We start from the raw sequence: 26,285 nt of genomic DNA on the forward strand, positions 1-26,285 counted from the left end.
CTAGTTAGGCCAACATTTATTGCCCATCCTTAATTGCCCTTGAGAAAGTGGTGCTGAGCAACCTTCATGAACTGCTGCAGTCCATGTGGTGTAGGTACACCCACAGTGCTGTTAGGGATGAAGTTCCTGAATTTTGACCCAGTGATATTGAAGGAATGGTGATATGTTTCCAAGTCAGGATTGTTATGATGTGACAGATGATGTGTGCCAGGCGAACCAAATCCACAAGGGAAACTGGATCATGCTATCACAACAGTTTTGCAATTTGCATTTATTATGAGAAAATGTGTGCACTGAATTAAAAAGTAACGAGTCCACCAAGACCTTCAGAGATTTTTAAACTTCAAATTAAAATATTTATTAACAAAATAAAAGATTTCAAGCACATACCCAAGACTAGAATTGCTTACCACTATAACAAATCTTAAAATTTCTAATTGACCTGACTTCCAGTTACACCACCCTTTAAGGCAACACTCCAAAATAGATTTTAGATTTAAAACTGAACCAGCAAGTTAACACAATACCCACTTGACAGTGGAATGCTAAATGGCTTTTCCTCAACTTCGGTTTTGTTACATAACAGACATGGCTGGAGGCTTCTTGAAGGCTGTTTCACATACTTCTGTTAGATCTTACATGGTTTTCTCCCACATAACCTTTCATTCCCCTTTATATATGTTTCTATATTTTTAATATTTAAATTCTTTGTTCCATATGCCTTTGAAACTGTATCTTCCTCATGACATAAACACTTTCATGTTGCCAATATTGTCAGTAACCTTTGAGAAAAATAAACATACTGTTTAGCCTTGCTTATCTGGCTCATTGTTAAACAGACTAATATCCCTTTGAAATCCAAAAATGCCTTCACACCTTACATGCTAAGCCAGCATCCAGGTTTACTTATTAGCATGTCAAGCACTTAGCTTCTTTTGATGATTTCAAGCTTGCAGTCGACTTGACTTCAAATGTAATTAAATCTCACAGGCAGATCCAACTTAATCACACCCATAGACCAACTTCACAATAAATCAGGAAAATATTTTGAAAATTATTAAACTTTGTCACAGGAGGGGAACTTCCATGAAGTGGTGTTCTTATGTGTCCGCTGCCATTGTCTTTCGAGATGGTAGCGGTTGTGGGTTTGGAAGATGCTGCCCAAGAAGGGTTGGTGGGTTACTGCAGAGCATCTTGTAGAAGGTACACACTGCTGCCACTGTGCATCAATGGTGGAAGGAGTGAATGCTTGTGGATGAGGTGCCAATCAAGCAGGCTGCTTTGACCTGGATTGTGTCAAACTTCTTGAGTGTTGTTGGAGCTACACTCATCCAGGCAAGTGGAGAGCATCCTATCATACTCCTGACTTGTGCCTTGTTGATGGTGGACAGGCTTTGGGGAGTAAGGAGATGAGTTACTCGCCACAGAATTCCTAGCCTCTGACCTGCAATTGTAACCACAGTATTTATGTAGCTAGTTCAGTTCAGTTTCTGGTCAATGGTAACCCCCAGGATGTTGATAGTGGGGGATTCAGCGATGGCAATTGAATGCCAAGCAGTGATGGTGAGATTTTCTCTTGATGGAGAAGGTTATTGCCTGGCACTTGTGTTGTGTGAATATTACTTGCCACTTGTTGGCTTAAGCCTGGATATTGTCCAGGTCTTGCTGCATTTGGACATGGACTACTTCAGTGTCTGAGTCATGGTGAATGGTGCTGAACATTGTGCAATCATCAGTGAACATCCCCACTTCTGACCTTATAATGGAAGGAAGATCATTGATGGAGCAGCTGAAGATGGTTGGGCCTGGGACACTACCCTGAAGAACTCCTGCAGTGATGTCCTGGAAGTGAGACAATTGACCTCCAACAACCACAATCATCTTCCTTTTGTGCTAGGTATGACTCCAAGCAGTGGAGAGTTTCCCCCCTGATTTCCATTGACTCCAGTCTTGCTAGGGTGCCTTGTTGCCACACTCGGTCAGATGCATCCTTGATGTCAAGGGCAGTCACTTTCACCTCACCTCTGGAATTCAGCTCTTTTGTCCATGTTTGAACCAAGGATGTAATGAGGTCAGGAGCTGAGTGGCCCTGGTGGAACCCAAACTGGGCGTCACTGTGCAGATTATTGCTAAGCAAATGCCGCTTGATAGCACTGTTAATGACCCCTTCTCTTACTCTGCTGATGATGGAGACTAGACTGATGGGCGGTAATTGGCCGGATCGGATTTGTCCTGGTTTTTGAGTACAGGATACACCTGGGCAATTTTCCACATAGCCGGGTAGATGCCAGTGTTGTAGCTGTACTGCAAGAGTTTGGCTAGGGGCACGGCAATTTCTGGAGCACAAATCTTCAGTGCTGTTGCCAGAATGTTGCCAGGGCCCATAATCTTTGCAATATCCTGTGCCTTCAGCCCTTGATATCATGTGGAGTGAATCGAATTGGCTGAAGACTGATATCTGCTGAGGACCTCCGAAGGAGGCCGAGATGGATCATCCACTTGGCACTTCTGGCTGAAAATTGTAGCAAATGCTCCTACCTGATGTTTTGCACTGATGTGCTGGGCTCCCCCTTCATTGAGGATGGGAATATTTATGGAGCCTCATCCTCATGGAAGTTGTTTCATTGTCCACCGCCATTCATGACTGGATGTGGCAGGACTGCAGAGCTTAGATCTGATCTGTTGGTTGTGGGCTCGCTCAGTTCTGTCGAAGGGTCATGAGGACTCGAAACGTCAACTCTTTTCTTCTCCGCCTATGCTGCCGGACCTGCTGAGTTTTTCCGGGTTCTGTTTTTGTTCTATCACTTGCTGCTTATGCTGTTTGGCACACAAGTAGTCCTGAGTTGTAGCTTCACCAGTTTGACATCTCATCTCATTTTTGGGTATGCCTGGTGCTGCTCCTGGCATGCTCTCCTGCACTCTTCATTGAACCAGGGTTAATCCCCTGGCTTGATGGTAATGGTAGAGTCGGGGATATCCCGGCCCATGAGCTTACAGATTGTGTTTGAATAGCATTCTGCTGCTGATGTTGGCCCACAGCTCCTCCCATTATTGCTCAGTCTTAACTTGCTGGATCTGTTTGAAATCTATCCCATTTAGCATGGTAGTAGTGCCACACAACACGATGGAGGGTATCTTCAATGTGAAAACAAGACTTCATTTCCACAAGGACTGTGAGGTAGTCACTCCTGCTGATACTGTCATGGAGAGATGCATCTGTGGTAGGCAGGTTGGTGAGGATGAGGTCAAGTATGTTTTTCCCTCTTGTTGGTCTGCTCACCACCTGCCACAGGTTCAGTCTAGCAGCTATGTCCTTTAGGACTCAGCAGCTCGGTCAGTAGTGGCGCTACTGAGCCACTCGTGGTGATGGACATTGAAGTCTTCAACCCAGAGTACATTCTGCACCCTTGCCACCTTCAGTGCTTCCTCCAAGTGGTGTTCAACATGGAGGAGCCCTGATTCATCAGCTGAGGGATGGGGGGCCGGGGGTGGGGAGCGTTAGGTGGTAATCAGAAGGAGATTTCCTTGGCCATGTTTGACTTGACGCCATGAGACTTCATGGGGTCTGGAGTTGATGTTGAGGACTCCCAGGGCAACTCCTTCCCGACTGTTACCACTATGCCACCACCTCTGCTGCGTCTGTCCTGCTGATGTGGAATGATATGCGGGCACCATTCCTGATGGGGCTGAGCAGTGCCAATATGCTGGAGAGAATACCAAAGGTGATCTCTGAATTTGTGAGGATGAAAGTGGTCAGGGCACTGGGAGAAATATCCTGTTCTTTATTTTTTTTGTAAAACTGCTTAAGGGTCTTTCCTTGAACTGGCGAATGGGACCTCCTGATTGTGAAGGATGACATCTCTGACAATACGGACGTCTCTCAGTACTGCACTCAAGTGCCAGTGAAGATTATGTGCTCAAGTTCTGGAATGGGGATAAACCCACAATGCATGGACACAGCAGTCCCATAATTTTCTCGCGGCTTGTGAACTACTTTGTGGTGTGCAAAGGTTTGGAAAATCAATTCTTGTAGGAAGAGCAGACATGAAGCTTTGTCCACTCATTCCCAATCTTGCAGACAATGTAAATCGGGAGGTCTGGGGATGGGGCTTGGTGATCAGAGATTTAGGATATAGGTACATGGGTTAACAGAATCTCTTGATGCAAAAAGTATGCAGGACAATAAATGGATCACTAAGCGTCATCACGAGTTATAGAACGGAAAATCCATTTGATCAGCTCATCTGCCACCTTAAACTTTCACTCCCTCCACCACCAGTGCACCATGTCTACAGAGTGCGCTGCATCAACTCACCAAGGCTTTTTCGACAACACCTCCCAAACTTAATTCTTCACAGCCTAGAAGGAAAAGAAATAGGTGCATAGGAACATCATCACTTCCAAGTTCCCTTCAAAGTGACACACCATCCTGACTTGGAACTAAATCATTATTTCTTCACTGTCGCTGGGTCAAAATTCTGGAACTCCCTAACAGCACTGTGAGTGTACCTACACCACATGGACTGCAGCAGTTTAAGAAGGTGGCTCACTACCACTTCCTCAAGGGCAGTTAGGAATGGGCAACAAATGCTGGCTTAGCCAGCAATGTCCAAATCTTGTGAGTTAATTTGAAAGAAAAATATGCTATTGGAGATATGCAGAAGATTGGTTGGACTTCATTTGGAAATATTCTGTTGTGGTTGGGTGTCCCATCTTAAGGCCACAGTCCTGGTGAAAGCCCATGCACGATCCATCAGCATCTGGGCTGAGGGTCTGAACTATGATAAGAAACTTAGAAAGCTCTGGAGATGAGGAGGCTAAGGAGCAACCTGATCAAGATAAATCATGAAGGATTTTGACAGGGTGGATATGGTCTGATTCTTCCCTGTAACAGGTGAATCGGTACATGGGGATATAATTGAAAACTTTCAGCCAAAATAGTTACTACCAAAATAGTAAAATCACACAGTGGGTTGTGAGAACGTGGAGTACGTTATCCCAGATGTAAAATCGATTGAGATGTTTGAAAGGTAGATAGACATTTAAGTGGGAAGTAAGCGTGTTTAGAGATGCGGAAAAAGGACAGGGAATGAAGTAAAAAATAGAAAGCTGCAGTAAATATGAAATGTTAGGCATAGTGTCCTTCTCCTGTTGCTACATTGAATAGGTTGAATGTTTAAGAGGGAGTGATAGATGACCCATAACCTTAGACTTAGAAGGGTTGCCACATCTTGGGGCACGTGAGACAGGCGAAGCATACGCTTATCTCTGTTTCCACAGCTAGTTTCTCCTGGAATAGGTTGCCAGAGGCTATAGCTTGAGGGATGCCACTCCGCATCAAGTGTGGCTGAGCAGGAGACACTCTCACACTTAACATAGGAATGTTGGAAGGATTTGCAAATTGATAATCAACCTGTTTGGCTGTGTTCTGAACGCACCTTCCTTAGCCATCAAGTCCCAGAGCTTCTGGCCCAGGGGCAGGGACACTCCCCACTGTGCCACCAGACCTCCACAACCCATAACCAGCAGAGAAAAAAAAAACCTGGAAAGGATGGAACTTCTGTCTCCAGAACTATCTCCCCACACCCCAAAAAATGTCACAACATGTCTCAGAGGCCTGGGCAAAATGGGCAACAAAACTGGAACCTAATGAAATTAAAGCCATGCCATTTAGCAGTGAAATAACAAAACATTGTTCCACGCACAAGCAGTTGAAATTGAACTCTATGCCCATATGTTGTGGATTCTGAGTCAGCCATTAAAGATTTTAACTGACCCATGTTCCTATGAGAGGTAACCAAACGCCTGATTTAAAGAGATGGATTTTAATGAATGACATTAAGGAGAAGAGGCAGGGTTTAAATGGAGGGGCTTAGGGAGGGAATTCCAGAGAGTCGGACCTAGATGGTGAAGGTATTAAAATGTATGTCTTTAAGATACCATGAACATCATGGACCGTGCAGCTAGAACATGATGACCGTTATGAACTTAAATAAGGGACATTTTCACTGGGGTGATGCGGTATGCGCCCTTAATGAGCTTTGAAAGCAGTCTTCTGTAACTACAAAGGTACGACACATATAGTGCTTCAAAGTAATTTATAAAACTTATTATTTCACATACTTATGTTGGTTTCAGTTAAGCTCTCCATACTCCTTATTAATAGAAGACATGGTGAAGCCCCTCACACCCAGCTTCCTCGCTCAGGGTGGCTGACATTTACCTTGCTGCACATTGCCCCCTATAAAGATGGTGGCTGTACATTCGCCCTGCAGCACATTGCCCCCTATAAAGATGGTGGCTGCACATTTGTCTTGCTTCACATTGCCCCCTCAAAGATGGCTGCCGCACAGATGCATGACTCCAATGTAACTCTATCTTGTGGCTGATGGCGGGAGTGTGTTTGCGCAAATAACTTTAGAAATACAGCCCAAATATAGTCCCGAGAAGAAGCAATAAGGGGCAATGGACAAATTTATGGGACAATCCTGTCTTTTAAAAAAAAGGACAGTTGGTCAACCTGGATAGTGCTCTGGTTGGCAAAGTTATGCTGGAATCTGGTAATCTCTTTCTCAATCACGTAAACTGTAGAAAAGTGCAGAAGGCAAGTGTTGTTCAAATCTGATCAATTTGACAAGATCCACTCTCAAAACTCTCCCAAATGCTGTGAGCTGACAATTTCTAGGCTGTTAAAATTACAGCTGTCAAAAGGAATTAGTTTCTAACGAAGAATAACTTTAAGATTATCCCAGGGGTTATTTCAGCTCATCTGAATCCATTTTTGCCTTGATCCTGCAAGAAGTGGGTATTCCAGTTAGCGTAGGTGTTAATAAATGCTGAAGCAGATTGTATTAACAGCTGTCAGAATTATGGTGATTCTGATGTTCCCTGCCTCCACACTTAGCCCTGCACGCCTCAGTCTTTCTTTGCTGATGGCAAGAAAGTGCATTTTTTTAATCAGCTCCTGAGTGTTGCTTTGGGGAAGTAGAACAGAAGATGAGCAACTTGTAGCATCTTGTTGCTTCAGAACTCAGGTGGCATCCGAGAAGTCATCCTGTTTCTTTAGAGGTTGATTGTAATGGTGTCTCCCCTGCACTTTCACGCTGAAGAATAGTCTTGTGTTATATCTTCAATCATTGTTCTTTTTCTATTGTTCACCCTTGGGATGTGGGCATCACTGGCAAGGCTGGCATCTATTGCTTGAACCCTTGTTGGGGTTTAATAGTCCTTAAAATAAATCTAATTACATCTATCTTTTGGTCACCTCTCGTAGGAACACAAGCGACCATTAAAGATTTTGATTGACACATCCACAGCCTTTTGGGGGTGGGGGAGGGAAGTTCTAGATGTCCACTGCTTCTGTGTGGGAAGGTATTTTGTGATTTTGCTGCTAAGTGGCCTGGCTCTGATTTTATGATGGACTTGGTAGATTGGGAAGCATTTCAGAGCCAACCATATTGACATGGAACTGGAGTCACATAACGGGCAAGACTGGAGCAAGGACAGCAGGTTGCCTTTCCTGAAGGACATGATGATCTATTTGAGTTTTTAAGACATTTTAATAGCTTCACTATCCCTTTTACAGGCACCAGAATTTTTTCTAAGCTGGATCCAACTTCTCAAACTGTTCTGGTGTGACTTTTTAAAAATTCATTCATGGGACGTGGGCATCGCTGGCTGGGCCAGCATTTATTGCCCATCCCCTAGTTGCCCTTGAGAATCACAGAATCACACAGTGCAGAAGAGGCCCTTCGGCCCATCAAGGCTGCACCGACACGTGAGAAACAGCTGACCTACCTACCTAATCCCATTTACCAGCACTTGGCCCTTGGCCTTGAATGTTACGACATGCCAAGTGCTTATCCAGGTACTTTTTAAAGGATAAAAGCAAAATACTGTGGATGCTGGAAATCTGAAACAAAAACAAAAATAACTGGAAAAACTCAGCAGGTCTGACAGCATCTGTGGAGAGGAACACAGTTAACGTTTCGAGTCTGTATGACTTTTCATCAGAACTTTTGAAAAGGTGTGAGGCAACCCACCTCTACCATCCTCCCAGACAGTGCATTCCAGACCATCACCACCCTCTGGGTAAAATTGTTTTTCCTCACATCCCCCCTAAACCTCCTGCCCCTCACCTTGAACTTATGTCCCCTCGTGACTGACCCTTCAGCTAAGGGGAACATCTGCTCCCTGTCCATGCCCCTCATAATCTTGTACACCTCGATCAGGTTGCCCCTCAGTCTTCTCTGCTCCAATGAAAACAACCCAAGTCTATCCAACCTCTCTTCATAACTTAAATATTTCATCCCAGGCAACATCCTGGTGAATCTCTTCTGTACCCTCTCCAGTGCAATCACATCCTTCCTATAATGTGGCGACCAGAACTGCACACAGTACTCCAGCTGTGGCCTCACCAAGGTTCTATACAACTCCAAAATGATCTCTCTCTACTTTTGTAACCTGTGCCTCGATTGATAAAGGCAAGTGTCCCAAATGCCTTTTTCACCACTCCACCAACACGCCCCTCTGCCTTCAGAGATCTATGGACACACATGCCAAGGTCCCTTTGTTCCTCAGAACTTCCTAGTGTCATGCCATTCATTGAATACTTCCTTGTCAAATTACTCCTTCCAAAGTGCATCACCTCTCACTTTTCAGGTTTAAATTCCATCTGCCACTTATCTGCCCATTTGACCATCCTGTCTATATCTTCATGTAGCCCAAGATACTCAACCTCACTGTTAACCATTTGTGTCATCTGCAAACTTACTAATCCTACCCCCCACATAGTCATCTATGTCATTGATATAAATGACAAATAATAGGGGACCCAGCACAGATCCCTGTGGTACGCCACTGGACACTGACTTCAGTGAAGATGGTGGTGAGCTGCTGGGTTGAACCACTGCAGTCCCTGTGGTGTAGGTACACCCATAGTGCTGTTAGGAAGGGAGTTCCAGGATTTTGACCCAGCGCCGGTGAAGGAACGGCGATATATTTCCAACTCAGGATGGTGAGTGGCTTGGAGGGGAACTTCCAGGTGGTGGTGTTCCCATCTATCGGCTGCCCTTGTCCTTCTAGATGGTGGTCATGGGTTTTAAAGGTGTTGTTAGTCTGTTCCTCTATATTACTAGTCCTTACACAACCATTATAACTAAATGCAAGACACTATTAGGTACCAAAGGTATTCTTTGGCACAAACAAAGGTTGATATTTTGATAGTATTTGTGAACTGGTTGCTTTTTTTAATTTAAAAAAAAAATGGCCGAGCACTGGAAGAATATAAACACTCATGGTTAATTGTTTCCTGAAATGGTTGCATTATTTTATTCCTTGACATGAATTGGAATGGATTTAACCTGTGTTGTGCACAGACCATGCGGTACAGAATTACTGCTTGGTGGAGTTGACATAGGTTGTTCAAGATGAGAGAGCTCACTGAAAATAGAGTGCAGTTGTATGTCAATCTGTACATTGCAGAAGTTCCCCCCCCTACCGGCCCAAAGGTTGATTGGAAAGAGAAAGTTTTTGAGTGACAGTCGTGGCTTAGTTGGCAACACTCTCAACTCTGAATCATAAATTCCTGGGTTCAATTTGCACTCTAGGACTTTAGCACGAATATCAAGGCTGACATTCCAGTGCAGTACTGAGGGAGGTGCCATCTTTTGGGTTGAGATGTTAAATTTGAGGCTCCATCTGCTGGCTCGGGTGAGTGTAAAAAGATCTCATGACACTATTTTGAAGAAGAGCCGAGGAGTTATCCCCTTGTGTCCTGCCCAATATTTTTCCCTCAATCAACGTCACAAAAAAGCCCAGATTATCTGCTGTTTGTGGGAGCTTGCTGTGCGCAAATTGACTGCCGCATTTCCTTCAGTATGACGGTGACTAGACTTTAAAAGTGCTTCATTGGCTGTAAAGGTCTTTGAGGTGCCCGGTGATCGTGAAAAGTGCTACGTAAATGCAAGTCTTTAATTTTTTTCCCTCTGATGGGGGCAATCTGGAGCAAGAGGATAATAATGTTCAAATTGTAGCCAGGTTGTCCTGGAGTGAAATTGGGGAGCAGTTCTTCACACAAAAGGTAGTGCAAGTGTGGAACTCTCCCCCAAAAGGTTTTGGATTCTGGGCGTCAGTTGAAACGTTCAAAACTGGAGCTGGGTAGATTTTTGTTGGGCAAGGATAAGGAGGAATGGCAGGTAAATGGTATTGAGGTGCAGATCAACCATGGATTAATTAAGTGAACAAGCAAGCTTGGCGGGGCTGATTGACCTAGTCTTGTGCCTACACTCTGCTATTACTATGCTGTTATACAGATGGTTTGTCCTGACCTTGAATACCTGATTATGGTCCACTGCACTAAACATTCACATCAGAGACTTGTTGGGATGCAGGACTGGGATCCATATGGCTGCTTTTATACTGCACCTGGTATCTTGGGGCAATGACATCACTATACTGGTCTTAGCATTTACTATTAGATAGTTCAGTGTTCTCCTGTTAAGCAGGCTGCATATTGGCATTCAGTATTTTACATTTTTTGTATCAGTTGTAGTTACATTTTTATTGAGTGTCAGATTGTTTCAATCACAGCTATATTTTTACAAAACTACATTCTTAAAAAGTGGACAAATCAAATCTTCACAGGGTGGATGCTGAAAGGATGTTTCCCCGTGTGAGAGAGACTAGAATTTGGGGACACAGCTTAAAAATAAGGGGCCTACCATTTAAGATGGAGATGAGGAGAAATTCTTTCTCTCAGACGGCCGTGAGTCTATGGAACTCTCTTCCCCAGGTGCAGGCAGGGTCATGAAATATATTTAAGGCAGAGTTCGATTCTTGACTGACAAGGGAGTCAAAAGGGTAGAGGAAAGTGGAGGCCACAATCCGATCAGCCACGATCTTATCAAATAGCAGAACAGGCTCGTGGGGCTGAATGGCCTACTCCTGATCCTAATTTGCATGCTCATATGAATCAATAAACTCCTGGTCTAATGTAGTTGCTTGGTAAAATGTATCCCATAATTCTCACGATTAAAAAAAAACACATTGAATCCCCAAATCTATATCTTCTTCAATAATCTATTTATTATCTTAATGCTTTTATCTCTCTCTCTTTTATTGCACTCAATGCTGATGAAAAATGCTTACTCTGAACTCCTTCATGTGACTAAACTGAACATTTTATCTTTCAGGAATATCTCAGTGAAAGCACTGACCTAGACTCGTCGCAGAGTTCACAGTTCTTTGACGAAGCGGTATGTGAATAATAATTTTTAATCGGTCAAGAGTTGAAGGGCTCCTTAGCTTAGAACAAACTGAGAATGATGTTACTTGGACAGATGGTTAATCCGCTCGTATCAAATTCCTCTCAACACTATTTTAATAATTTAAATGAGTTAATATTTCCTCTAAGTTGTCAAATTTGATGCGGTCCTAATAATTTGGCTATGAGATTTTAGATAAAACAATCTATTAGATTAAGAAAAACTGTGTGGTAGCTTCTGGGTTGTTGCATGTTCACATGCACGTGGCTTAGAGAGAGCATTGAGGGGAGAGACTGATTCGAACAGTCCAAGGCCTGTTTGAGGGAAAATGCGGAAAAAGGGACTGAGTGTGAATTCCTGGGTCTGCCTGGGCTAGGAAAGAAGGTACTGTCCCGTTCCCCTATCATTGCTCTGCTCACTGACCTATATTGGTCCCAGGTCATCTTGATTTTAAGATTTTCATCCTTGTTTTGCTGCTTCAACCCCATATTCCTCCAGGATATCAGCACTCTTCTCATTCTGGCCACTTGTGAGCTGCCAATTTTAATTCTGGCTGTGACTTCAGTTACCTAACCCCATGCTCTGGAGTACCCTCCATTCACCTCTCCGCACCTCTACCTCGTTTCGTCTTTGAGACAGTCCTTAAAACCCACCTCTTTAACTTTTGGTCATCTGACCCAATATACAATTATGTTTTATAATGCTCTTGTGAAGCACCTTGGGATGTTCCATTATGTGAAAGGTGCTATATAAATATAAGTTATTGTTGTTAAGTGGCACAGGCCAAGGCCTGCCCAGGGTGGGAATTGACGAAGGGACTGAACACATAGATTGCATCCTGGGGTTGAGAGCGAAAGGAGAGAGGGAGCAGGAAAGCACGCGGCCTGGGTCAGGCATGACTGAGGCGACAATTGGGAGATGGAGTGAAGTCTGATTATGTCCTTGGGCTGGGGGGGGGTCTAATTGCTCTTTGATAATGGAAAACGGCTGATAGCAAATTGACAGTCTGTTTTCACAACCTGACCAATTTTCTTGCACACAAGCACAAAAGGAACTTGGTCGAATTGTTAAACAAGCTGCCCGTTCGCTATTGGCCATATTACGCGTTGCCACCAAAGGCCAATTCAACCCCCAAAATCTTTTCATTTACATTGGGTCTAGGACCTCAAATCTTCATTGGGGTGTGAGGTGTAAGTGGGAGGATGTAACTGAATTGGGATTGTTTTATGAGGATTAACATGTCTGATTTATGCAAGGGGATAGGCTGATTGTTGGAGTGGCTGAAGATTGGCTAAGTTGTGGGTACAATGGTAACTTCTTTATATTAAAAGACGTCCTTTTTCTTTGTGTCTACCTGCTAGTGTTGAGGGAAAACGACATCTGCATTTAGTGACTATCCATTAGATACGAGGAGCAGCTGTCAGGCAGTGGGGGCAGAAAATTCATGGGTGACCATCTCGCTGCTTTCCGACCTGCCCCGACCTCACCACAATTTTATGAGGGCAGGTGAAGCCCATGACAGCCTGTCTGACCTCGCCCCCCATTGAGGCCAACTAAGTGGCCAATTTTGAGGCCAGCAGCAGGATGGGGGAATCTCGGCAGGTCACCCTGCTCAGACCTTGGGAGAGGTGGGGGGACATCAAGCCCATCACTGCGCCCCCCCCTCTCCAGATCAGTTACAACTTATGCTTACCTAGGCTCTTTTGTGGCAGGCCTGTAGTTTCTTAGATGAAGTTAATGCTTTATTTAAAGTGAAGCTCCTTTTAAAGCAGAGGACTCTCAGTAAGCTGCGAGGCTTCTTGTACTCAAATTTTGAGGAGGTTGGTTCTCAGTTGATGCCATGAAGTTGAAAGTTGGAACAAGTTGGAGGGAATCCTTCTCCCACTTTCAGGGTATTGCTGTTCATTACCTTGGCTGCTTGGATGACTTTCAGCTGATTAAGTGGAGCTCTCTCTGCTAACAGCTTCTTGCTGAATTTTTACAGTAGACAGCCAGATGTCTTCTCATCATATGACTCATACAAGTTCAAAGTCCTTTTTCTGAAAAAAGGGCGGCCTGTTAATTACACATCCTGTGTTGTTGTTTGACATCTTGAGAGTTTGAGACAGCCGGTGTCTTTGTGTTTGAATGACCCCTTCAATTTGAAATGACCTGTTTGAATTAATTTCGGGAAAGGCATTGATACAACATCAGCCCTTTTGATCCCTCTTGAGACGGGGCATTGGATTCAATCTACAAGAGAAGTCAGGTGACCCTCGGGCAGCCATCTTTTGCAACCTTTGGTTCACTTTTTAAAAATATAAAGTATTGGCTGTAAGTTCACAAACGTACTGGGACATGACACCTGTGTTAGGGCTGCAACAGGGCCCAGTAAAGAGGGAACTTTTCTCCGAGTCTCTGCTGGGTGCTTGCATCAGAGGAGGCTGGACCTCCCAACGTGGCAGGATCCCGCACCCTGAGCCTATCGAGGATGTGGCATGAACAGGCTGGTATGCCGAGGGGAAAAGATATGCCAGCCTTTGTTCCAGTGCAAATGAGGCTGTGTGGCATTGGCTTGGGAGGGGTGGGGGCTGTCGGCCGGTAAAGAAACTTCCAGGCCTTGGTTTCTGAAAGGTAAATCCAGGCTCGGGGGTATTTCAAAACTATCGCGCAAATCCAGGGGCAAACAGGTACACTGGAGTTGATTGCTGGTGCCATTGTCAGCCAAGTGTGTTCAGGATTGTAGGCGTTTGTGAGCACTCACAAGTGACAAGTGCATGAGGACCGTTCTCAAGATTAAAATTATTTGCTGCGACCTCAGCTGTTGGCACAGACCAGCGGTTTGACAGCTGCTTTGTCAACTTGCACTGAGCCTTGGAGCAGACGAACAGTCATTGGCGTTTGTCATCAGCAATTCCCGGTAATTCTTTTTGTTGCCAGTGGCAGCACCATTGCCTCATTAACAATACAGCGCTGCTGCCAAAGGCTGACCTTTCTCTTTTCTTCCCCCATGAGTGGTGGCAGCATAATAGAAATAGAAGCCACCTTGCCTTCCCTCACCTCCTGGCACCTCCCTTTGCCTCATGACCGCTATGGCGCAGTGGCTAGCTCTGTCAGAGGATTGTAGGTTCATGCTCCACTCCAGAGACTTGAGCATGTAATATAGGCTGACACTCTGGTATAGTGCTGGGGGAATATTGCACTGTTTGAGGTGTTGAGGTGCTATCTTTTGGATGAGATTTTAAACTGAGGCCCCATCTACCCCCACCCCAACCACCCCGCCCCCCCCCCCCCACCCCTCCCCTCAGATGGATGTAAAAGATCCCATGCTAGGATGACAAGGGGAGTTCTCCCTTCATTCCCTTCCCTACCTAGCTCCTAACTTAATATTTTTCCATTGCCCAGTGCTTACTGACATTGTTAGCGACTGCATGAGCGTTAGTGCCATTCCACTTCATTTCAAAATGTCGCCTTCACCCACCTGTTAATATCCAGTTCATAATCCATATTTTTTAGAATATAGCTTTTAGTTTTCAGAGTTAAAGTTTTAACTATATAAAAATGGGGGCACCTGGTACAGCAACTGGTAAAAACAACTCTGGTGTAAAGGCAACGTAAACAAAACTGGGTTTATTACTAAAAGGTACCCTGTGCTTATTGTACAAGGATAGAGTTGATAGTGAAGAAATACTGATACAATGGGTGAGCCACATCTGAACCTCTTATTGGAACCAGTTGGTCTGGAAAGAGGGCAGTAACATTCATTAGAAATATTAACTATTCATATGGATTGTAGAATCAAAGGGTGGTGTTGAAGGTAAAATAATATCTTACATTTCTGTTTGAGACCATCCCATTTGAGACGTATGCCACCTTGTCATAAAGATGTTCAGTGGGTATAGATGGATCTTTTCTCTAAGTGTTAGCTCAGAAAACAGGAAGTTTTGCTTTGGTGTAAATTGCATCTCATTGGACTGAGAGAGCCAACAGGATATGATTGTTAGTCAGGCCTGCCTTTAAGCAGAGAAAATAGTAACTCCATTGTTCACCATGAAGAATTCAAGTGGGGTTTAAGCTCAGTTTAGATTTCGGGACGGAAAAAGCAGCTGGAAGATTTTCCTAGCTTGTAGCTAGAGGAAGAAATCAACAGTGGTCCTCGTGGCAGAAAGGAGTCAGCAGGGTTAGCTTGGAAGCTGTTAGAAGGCAGTTGGGCATCTGCTGGCAACAAGAGCAAGGAGCTGAGACATCCACAGTCGTGAGGTCTTAAAGAAAATTGGAGGATCACTTAGCAAAAAGCTAAAGGAAGGATATCCATGAAATTTCATAGTTCAGAGAATAGCTGGAGCACTGAGGAGAAAGCAAAGTGACTTCTGAGGGCTGTGGTATACCTTTGGGTTGGCCCGAAAGAAGTGGATGAGCTTCAAGATTGTTGTAATGTATAAGGGAATTCTTTGAGGGGTGGGGGGGTGAGTAAAAAGTGTAACTGAGTTCATTGCATCAGTGTTAAGTTAATAGTCATGCTTTGTTTAATTCTTATACACAATGAAGTTTGTTTTTGTTAAAAATGCAAAATCTTGTGGCGCAGTTCTACCGGTTGATTGCTGGGCATTCGGATTTCACTTTAAACATTAATGGTCCCTAACAGGGCAAAACACACCAACTTCATCATGTTAAGTAATTTTCCTTTTTTTATTCATTCGCGGGACACGGGCTTGACTGGCTGGGTCAGCATATATTGCCCATCTCTAAGTGCCCTTGAGAAGGTGGTGGCGAGCTGCCACCTTGAACCGCTGCAGTCCATATGGTGTAGGTACACCCACAGTGCTGTTAGGGAGGGAGTTCCAGGATTTTGACCTAGCGACAGTGAAGGAATGGCAATATATTTCCAAGTCAGGATGGTGAGTGACTTGGAGGGGAACTTCCAGATGGTGATGTTCCCATGTGTCTGCTGCCCTTGTCCTTCTAGATGGCATTGGCTGTGGCTTTGGAAGGTGTTGTCTAAGGAGCCTTGGTGAATTCCTGCAGTGAATCTTGTAGATGGTACACACTGCTGTTACTGTGTGTCGGTGGTGGAGGAAGTGAATATTTGTGGATGTGGTGCCAATGAAGTGGCCTGCTTCGTCCTGTCCTCAAACTTCTTGAGTGTTGTGGGAGCTGCACGCATCCAGGTAAATGGGGAGTATTCCATCACGCTCCTGACTTGTATCTTGTAGATGGTGAACAGGCTTTGGGGAGTCAGGAGGTGAGTTACTCATCGCAGGATTCCTGGCCTCTGAACTGCCCTTGTAGCCACAGTATTTATATGGCTAGTCCAGTTCAGTTTCTGGTTGATGGTAACCCGCAGGATGTTGATAATGGGAGATGCAGTGATGGTAATGCCGTTGAATGTCAGGAGGCAATGGCTAGATTCTCCCTTGTTGGAGATGATCATTGCCTGCCACAGTGTGGCACGAATGTTACTTGCCTCTTGTCAGCCCAAGCCTGGATATTGTCCAGGTCTTGCTGCATTTGGACATGAACTGCTTCAGTATCTGAAGAGTCACGAATGGTGTTGAACATTGTGTAATCATCAGCGAACATCCCCACTCCTGACATTATGATGGAAGGAAGGTCATTAATGAAGCAGCTGAAGACTACCCTGCGGAACTCCTGCAGTGATGTCCTGGAGCTGAGATGACTGACCTCCAACAACCACAACCTTTGTGCTAGGTATGATTCCAACCAATGGAGAGTTTTCCCCTGATTCCCTTTGACTGCAGTTTTGCTAGGGCTTCTTGATGCCACGCTCAGTCAAATGTGGCCTTGATGTCAAGGGCAGTCACTCTCACTCACCTCGGGAGTTCAACTCTTTTGTCCATGTTTGAACCAAGGCTGTAATGTGGTCAGGAGCTGAGTGGCCCTAGTGGAACCCAAACTGGGCGTCAGTGAGCAGGTTATTGTGTTTGGCACTTGATAGCACTGTTGATGACCCCTTCCTTTACTGATGATGGAGAGTAGACTGTTGGGGTGGTAATTGGCCAGGTTGGATTTGTCTTGCGTTTTTTTTTGTGTACAGGACATAGCTGGGCAATTTTGCAAATTGCCGGGTAGATGCGAATGCTGTGGCTATATTGGCTAGGGGCGCAGCAAGTTCTGGAGCATAAGTCTTCAGTACTATTACCAGAATATTGTCAGGGCCCATAGTCTTTGCACTATCCAGTTCCTTCACCTGTTTCTTGATATCACATGGAGTGAATCGAATTAGCTGAAAACTGGCACCTGTGATGCTGGGGACCTCCGGAGGAGGCCGAGAGGGATCATCTACTCGGCTTTTCTGCTTCAGCCTTATCTTTGGCACTGATGTGCTGGGCTCCCCCATCATTGAGGATGGAGATATTTGTGGAGCCTCCTCCCACAATGAGTTGTTTAATTATTCACCACCCTTCACGACTGGATGTGGCAGGACTGCAGAGCTTAGATCTGATCCGTTGGTTGTGGGATCACTTGGCTCTGGCTATCACTTGCTGCTTGTGCTGTTTGGCATGTAAGTAGTCCTGTGTTACAGCTTCACCAGGTTGACACCTCATTTTTAGTTATGCCTGGTGCTGTTCCTAGCATGCTCTGCTGTACTCTTCATGGAACCAGGATTGATCGCTTGGCTTGATATTAATGGTAGAGTCGGGGATATGCTGGGCCAAGAAGTTACAGATTTGTGGTTGAGTACAACTCTGCAGCTGTTGATGGCCCACAGAGACTCATTGTGCCCAATCTTGAGTTGCTAGATGTCTGATACTATTCCACTTGGCACGGTGGTAGTGCCACACATGATGGAGGGTATTCTTAATGTGAAGGTGGAACTTGGTCTCCATAACCACTGGGCGGTGTTCACTCCTACTGATACTGTCAAGGACAAATGCATCTACGGTAGGCAGGTTGGTGAGGATGAGGTCAAGTATGTTTTTTCCCTCTTGTTGGTTCCCTTACCCCCTGACTCAGACCCAGACTAGCAGCTACGTCCTTTGGGACTCAGCAAGCTTGGTCAGTAATAGTGCTACTGAGCCACTCTTAGTGATGGACATTGAAGTCCAATAGTCCATTTTGGGCCCTTGCCACCCTCAGTGCTTCCTCCAAGTGGCATTCAACATGGAGGAGCACTAATTCATCAGCTGAGGGAGGGCAGTACGTGGTAGTCAGTAGGAGGTTTCCTTGCCCTTGTTTGACCTGATGCCATGAGACTTCTTGGGGCCCGGATTTGATGTTGAGGACTCCCAGGGCAACTCCCTCCCGACTGTATACCACTGTGCTGCCACCTGCTGTTGAGACAGGACATACCCAGGGATGGTGATGGTGGTGTCTGGGACATTATCTGTGAGATATGATTCTGTGAGGATGACTGTCAGGCTGTTGCTTGACTAGTTTGTGAGACAGGTCTCCTAATTTTGGCATCACCCCCCCCCAGATGTTAGTAAGGAGGACTTTGCAGGGTCGACAGGTCTGAGTTTGCCGTTGTCATTGTCGCTGCCGGGTGGTCCATCTAGTTTCATTCCTTTTTGGAGACTTTGTAGCAGTGTGATACAACTGAGTGACTTGCTAGGCCACTTCAGGGGCAGTTAAGAGTCAACCATGTTGCTCTGGGTCTGGAGTCACATGCAGGCCAGACCAGGAAAGGATGGCAGATTTCCTTCCCTAAAGGACATTTTCCCCTCTGTCCTCTCCAATTACCACTTGCTCTTTGAATGATTTCTTCCTCTGCATCTCTGCTCCCACAATTCTCTAAGAGTCTAGTTTCCCCCTGATCTGCAGCATTGTGATTGGTGGCACTGACCAGGGCAATGACGTAGGAACAGAAATAGGCCATTCAGCCTCATAAGCCAGCTGTGCCCTCTGGTTAGGTCATATATTAATTCCATTTAGCCACTCTGTTTTCTTGTCTCTTAATACCCTTACCTGCCAAAAATGTATCAACATCCATCATGAAATTTTCATTTGACCCCCCACGCCCTCCCCAACTCAACAGATTCTTTTGGGGATGAGAATTCCAGATTTTCCCCACTATTTGTGTGAAGAAGTGCTTCCTGTCATCACCCCGAATGACCCTGCTCTAATTTTAAGGTTATACCTTGTTGTAAAAGCTGGACACTGTGCGGATGCTGGAAATCTGATCTAAAAACAGAAAATGCTGGAAAAACTCAGCGGTCTGTCAACATCTGTGGAGAGAGAAATGGATTTAACGTTTTGAGTCCGAATGGCTCTTCTTTGGAGCTAAAGAGAAGAAATGTGAAGAATTTTATACCGTTTGAGAGAGGGTGGATCAAAATAGAATGTCAGGGTAAGGTGGGAGCTCAGGAGAGAGTGACAAAAATGTCATGGACACAAGATGTTTAAAAAAAAACTCTCCGCATCTGCTTTAGTCTTTAACACAACCATTGACACTCCCTTTGTCTTATGTCCATGTGGCATAAAGGCAAGATAGGTAAGTGAGTGGGCATATAAAGGTAAAATAGCATAATGTGTTAATGGCTCAGCAAGGTCAGCGCTCTGTCAAAGCACAACTTGGAAATAAGTGGCAAATGGGCCTATGGGGGAGGGGTGGTGGTGGCGATGGGGAAAAAGGATTTTAAAAAATGATTTACGATATATACAATATATATGTAATTTTTTTTTAAAAGGTGGGATTTAAAAAAGGGGATCAAGATGGAGGAAAAAGTTCATGGTCTGATGTTGTTGAACTCGATGTAAAGTCCGGAAGGCTGTAAAGTGCCTAATCGGAAGATGAGGTGCTGCCCCTCCAGCTTGTGGTTCCTGTTGCATTGGAATCCCACAGCAGAGGAAATTGTTTCTCTCCAGCGACCCGATCAAACCCTCGATAACTGTGACCTTGATATCTGTGACCTTAAGTGTGAGGTGATGCATTTTGGGAGGACTAACAAGGCAAGAGAGCACACGATGAATGGTAGGACACTAGGAAGTACAGAGGATTAGAGGAGGATCAGAGGGTGTACATGTCCATAGATCCTTGAAGGCAGCAGGACTGGTAGATAAGGTGGTTACGAAGGCATATGGGATACTTGTCTTTTTTAGTCAAGGCATTGAGTACAAGAGCAGGGAGGTTATGATGGAACTTTATAAAGTGTTAGTTGGGCCACATCTGGAGTACTGTGTGCAGCTCTGCTTGCCACACTATAGGAAGGATGTGATTGCACTGGAGAGGGTGCAGAGGAGATTAACCAGGATGCTGCCTGGGCTCGAGTGTTTCAGCTATGAAGAGAGACTGGATAGACTAGGGTTGTTTTCCTTAGCAGAGAAGGCTGAGGGGGAACCTGATTGAGGTGTACAAAATTATGAGGGGCATAGATAGGGTAGATAGGAAGAAACTTTTCCCCTTAGAGAAAGGTCTATGACCAAGGGGCATAGATTTAACGTAAGGGAAAGGAAGTCTAGAGGGGATTTGAGGAAAAATTTTTCACCCAAAGGGTGGGGGATATCTGGAACTCATTTCCTGAAAGGGTGGTAGAGGCAGGAACCCTCACAACATTTAAGAAGTATTTGGATGAACACTGGAAATGCCATAGCATACAAGGCTATGGGTCTTTTACGGATTAGAGTAGATAGGGGTTTGGTGACTGGCACGGACATGATGGGCCAAAGGGCCTCTTTCTGTGCTGTAAAATCCTGACTCTATGACTTATGGGTCAGTCACTCCATCCTTCACCACCATCTCCTCTCTATGGTCCAATTCAACCATGCAGGCAGTTCTATTATCTATCCCAACTAGCTGTTACTTCAATAGCAGCTTCTCCCACCCTTGCTCTGTGTTCCTCCTGCCTGACGAAGGAGCTACAGGGAGTCCCCTTTGCCTTCCACTAGCCTGAAATTAAATATAATGTTTCGAACATACAGCTTGAAATGAACTGTTTTTTAAAAATACAACTCTGGTTTTCCTCACTATCTGTTTACTTGACTGAGACAACTCACAGTTAAGTATACTTGACCAGTGATTCTTGTGCAGCACGGAACTCCCTCTCGTACCATCCTTTAACTAAACATGAGATTCAGGGGTGAATTTGATGCCTTACCAAACTCACCTGTTGTGACATTTTAAAACGATGAAACATAATGAAACCCCATTTAATCTGTAACTTTAAAAAAAAAAATTCGATGTATTTGTGATGCAGCCCTTTTAATTGCAGGCCTTCGAACAACAAGAAGGGAAAAGTCGAGATCCTTTGGCGTGTGGTATGCCCTCGTACCTTTTAACAATCCAGCTGAAGGAAGGCCGGAATCTGGTAATCAGGGATCGCTGTGGTAAGACGCTTTAATCCCGATTGTTTTTTTTAACCCCACTGTAACGGACCATGTTACCAGTTTCAACATGCGCCGAGGACAATGATTCACCAAATGTTTTGAATGTGGAAGTAGTGTCTATGTGGCCTCCCCTTTCAGTCCCCGGCTATTCGATAGTAACATGCTTTGTTTTAGAGTATTAACTGCGAAAGAAATAATTTGGGCAACATATTGATGTGGCGTTTTGCTTGGAGAAAGCATTGCCTTATGCGGAAAGAATGAGCAGGTTAGGCATTTACTCACTGGAGTTTAGAAGAATGCGAGGTGATCTTATTGGAATCTATAAGATTCCGAGGGTGCTTGACAGGGTCAAGGCTGAGAAGATGCTTCCCCTTGTGGAGGAATATGGAACTTGGGGGTGTAGTTTTAAAAAGGAAAGGTCTCCCGTTTAAGACCAGAGATGGGGAGGAGTTTCTTCTCTCAGTAGGTTGTTAAGTGTTTGGAATTCTCTTCCACAGAGTGCAGTGGAGGCTGGGTTAAGTCAAAGGTTATGGGGGACAAGCAAGAAAGTGGAGTTAAGGTCACAATGAGATCAGCTATGGTCTTATTCAATGGTGGAGCAGGCTTGATGGGCTGAATGGCCTACCCTTTCTCCTATGTCTTGTGATCTTTTGAGAACAACTGAGAAAATAGTGCAGATAGCTGAGAAGTTCTCAAGAGGAAGGTAAGAATATGCTGTGAAATTACTGGGGAGAAACAACTGGATGATTAAGTGGAGCAAGAAACTGGGAGATAGGAGAGTGAGGAGATGTGGTTGTAGTCACGATTTAAAGTACATCTGGAAAAAAATAATGAACAGAAGTTTGGGATGGGCCTGACCAGTTCTTTTATACTCTCCACTATATCCGTTCCTGTAACCGCATCTGAAATCCTGCTTAAGAAACAATTAATTCAGCTTGTATTGTTTTTTCTGTTCTCCATTGAACGCCCGTAACTATTGGCTGGCCTAGGCCTATGCTGAAAGGAGGTGGAGTGAAGAGACTGTGCACACGAGAAACACTGTCTTCCAGCTGGACAAGTTCATGACAATGAAAGAGAAAAATGTTTGAATTGAGGATTCGGGGGCAAAACATAGCAAGAGTTTAGTTTTGGCAAAGAAACCCACCTAAAAGCATGTAAGCATCACTGAATTCAGCTGTAAGGACGTAGTTTCTGTGACTCTCAGAATACAAACATTCTGTGTTTCCTTCCTGTCCTGTCATGATAACGATATTGAGAACAAAGCTAAAGGGAAGATTTCTTCCATTTTTTTTTTGTAACAAACCTGTAAATGCTTCGGAGTGAGACCCTGATTCCAAGGTGAAAATGTTACCACCAATTCCTAGCTCATATTTCTGTCGGGGTGACGTCTGAGAGTCTCCGAATTGGGGGGGTGGGGGGGGTGCAAAATCACCCTTATTGATTTTACTATTTGCACCTTAGTTTAAATATATTTATTTCTGGTTTGCCTTTTCAAATTAAAAGTAAAGTATCTCCAACTCCCAAGTAATTGTTTCCTAAGTTGCTGAATTTCAGGGCTGAGTTTTCTGGTGACGTTTGATCCCAAAGTTGAGATCCTAAATGGGAATCCCGAGCCTGCACTTGCTGGCAGGGATCCTCCCGGATGCAGCCTGCTCATTGGCCATCTCTGAAAACCCCCTCCAATTAAGGACGGTGGGTGGGATTTAGATGCTGGCGACCCAATCAGAGCTGGGCACTGCTGAGGCAGGCCAGGGATTGAAAGGGAATCTCAACATGGAGGCACCGCCGTTGGGGTTGGGGTCAATTTAAAATAACAATTTGGAAGGGGAAGCAGCCCCTTCTATTCAGAAGGGAAACCCCTCCAGCTGGTTCATTGAGGGCTGGAGTGTTGCTTTTCTCACCCGCGCCCCCCTCTTTGTGCCATGGAGCCTCTGACTCCGATAATCCTCCCTCTCCTCTGATACCGTAGAGAAGCTGCCTCCATTAAGCTTTTAGCCTTCGTATGTAGCAAGGGAATGCTCCAACACCCACAAACTGCCAGCGGTCCATCTAGTTGGGGGTCTTTAAATATGCTAATTGGCTCCCTGCCTCTGTTCAGTGGGCAGCCAATCTGACTCCCAGCCCCGTTGCTGGATAACATCCCCAGTGGTGGGAATACCTGCGGGGGGATGTCCTGATGCGGCTTCTGGCTAGTTTGCCAGTCCCCGTCACCAAGTCCACCACCAAAGATGTGTGAAAATGTTGTCCTCACTTTCTTGGTACTGGCCTTTAACTTTTGATTTTCATCCTTCAATCTTTGCATTCTGAAGCACAAGTCTAGTTAAGCAACGAGCCCTGGCCAAATCTTGAATCATTTAGGTTTGAGGATTGCAGCCAAATGATCCTTGGAGGTTGAGGTTCTTTCTGTTAAGTATTCATTCAGCCATAAAACTAGTGTAAACATAGACATTATACTTATAACTGCAATTCATCTCATTCATCATCGATTTACAAAGAAGCCAGTTTGCGAATCCAGCCTAGCTGTACAAACAGTAAACTCGGGAAGGGTCCTTATTGAATTCGTGAGCCTATGGGAACCAAAGTGAGACAATTGAGCTTTTTGTAATAACTGGCAGGGTTCAAATGAACGTTCTTGGCAAATGTCCCATTGTGGATTGTTCCGGAATTATGACACAGTTTGCCGCTTGTATGTTCCCTCCCTCCTCTGTTCCACCCTCAGTGATGCAACTGTCAGCTCTTAATCTATCTCCTTAAACTCTCTCCACAACTTATCTTTCTCCCTTCCCACCTTTACGTGCCTACCTGAAACCTATCTATGGAACTGTACCTTTCATCATTGTTCCTGCCTCCCCACTCGGATATTCTTCTATATAAATTCAAGATTGCGGTTGCTTTCTGCAATTAATTGGCGGTTATCAACCTTTGGCAATAATTAATAGTTGAAGGTGGTTATTCTGCTAACTTCCTCTGATGTGGTCTGTTGTTTTGAATGGAGAATGCAGTAGCTCTGGTCAATGTCTATTTTCCTTTCATAATCATGGCCAGGGCTGTTTTTGAGGTCAGGGCTGCTTGCCCTCCAGCATTGACATAGCACAAATAGTGGAGTAGGATTTAAGCCCATGTACTTCTGACCCTGAAGTGAAAGTATAGCCAACTGAGCCAGCAGTGCAGGAGAATTGAATGTAGTACCAATCTTGGTCCTGTCCCCCTTCCATCCTGATTTGGGACTGGAAAGTCCAGCCACAGTAGTTCAAACTCTTTTTATAGAGACCATTTTCCTCATCTCACTGCTGCTTTTACTTGGGTTGAAATTAAAAAATCTTGACAATATTTTCCAAAGAAGTTGGTGAAAAGTCAGCATCGATTTGCTACCACCCTGTTTCGCACTGCAAGTGGAGACAACTTTCATCCCCATTACGTTTCATCTCCTGACCCATTGCACCCTTTCCCTCACTGCAGTTGGTTGCTTTGTGCACTGACTTCAAGACTTCAAAGTGTTTATTTGAGCAGCATTAAAAAGAGTCAGTACCTTTTGTACCACAAAGTCATCTCCACCAGGTATAATAGGTTTCCTCAAATATGCCTTCTCATCTTTGTGAATTGGTTTTCCCAAGTGGCGGAAAATGATCAATGGTTGGTTTAAAGTTAATAATTTAGCATCAGGTGGTGAGTTTTTATTTATTTTCACTATTATTGTATTTTTTAAAAATTCTTTTCTAAAGAAAGTACTTACATTAATATAAGGTCTATCATCATCTCAAGATGTCCTAAAACATTTTACAGTCAATGATGTATTTTTGAAATGCTGTCACTGTTTGAATATAGGAAGCGCAATAGCCGATTTGTGCACAGCAAGCTCCCACAACTAGCAATGTGGTAATGACCCGATGATCTGTTTTTGTAATGTTGAATGGGGATAAGAACTCCCCTGCTCTTCGAACACTGCCATAGGATCATTATGTCCATCTGAGAAGGTAGATGGAACCTCAGTTTAACATCTGACCTGAAAGACCACATCTTCAGCAGTGCAGCACTCCCTCAGTAGTGCACGACTTGTCAAAGAAGAAACTGGATTCTCCCTATCGTTGTGTATTGGCCCAGATTTTGCAATGGTAATGGCAGTGAAACTGTCAATGCTTATCGACATTTGTCCTCTGAAACAGATAGCAACCTCTGGAGGTCACACGTGTGTAGAATATTAAAACAATGGTTGTATTTGGTGCATTGTTGAAGTTTCTACAGACTGAAATCAGTGAGCTGATGAGAACTTGTCCTTTTTGAACTGTTAGTCTCACTGTAAAAAAAAAACTTGAAAAAGTTCTATCTTGTTATGTACAGGAGGGGGATTAATTTAAACAGCCCTGATTTCTCCTCTTACTACCTGTCAGTAAACAGGTGCTTTTGATTTCTGATTTCCCCTTTTATAAGCGGTGGTGTGTTTTCCCCAACCTTTCAGTTTGGCGTGATCCAGTCCACTATTAATAACCCCACAGCAAAGTCAAGATAAGGTAAAATAAGAGGGTTGGTTTGTTTTACACACACACAAAACACAGGAAGGGGTTTTCATAATGGTAGCCCCTTTCTGCTCTCATACAATAAAAGAGAGATAAGGGAAAGAAAGGGATACATAGCAAGACCATGATAAAAATAAGAGTTATCGTTTCACATGAGTGCATAGTCCAGAATCAAAAGTCCAGTAGTGTATCCCTTCAGAGATTTATAGGCTGAAACTGTTACAGGATGATCTACCTTTCCAGA

At 44.4% G+C, this 26,285-nt stretch overlaps 1 protein-coding gene across 3 annotated transcripts in view; it reads left to right on the forward strand.

The window, feature by feature from the left end:
* The window catches only part of LOC121270006 (multiple C2 and transmembrane domain-containing protein 2-like), a 483,534-nt gene that overhangs the window by 127,523 nt on the left and 329,726 nt on the right, over positions 1-26,285 (forward strand). For all 3 annotated transcript variants that reach the window (XM_041175251.1, XM_041175254.1, XM_041175252.1), the window contains exons 3-4: positions 11,193-11,255; positions 21,413-21,527. In XM_041175251.1, the coding sequence (XP_041031185.1) occupies positions 11,193-11,255; positions 21,413-21,527 (178 nt within the window). The remainder of the gene's footprint in view (positions 1-11,192; positions 11,256-21,412; positions 21,528-26,285) is intronic.

This window comes from Carcharodon carcharias, chromosome 26 (genome assembly GCF_017639515.1).
Source record: "Carcharodon carcharias isolate sCarCar2 chromosome 26, sCarCar2.pri, whole genome shotgun sequence".
Lineage (NCBI taxonomy): Eukaryota > Metazoa > Chordata > Chondrichthyes > Lamniformes > Lamnidae > Carcharodon > Carcharodon carcharias.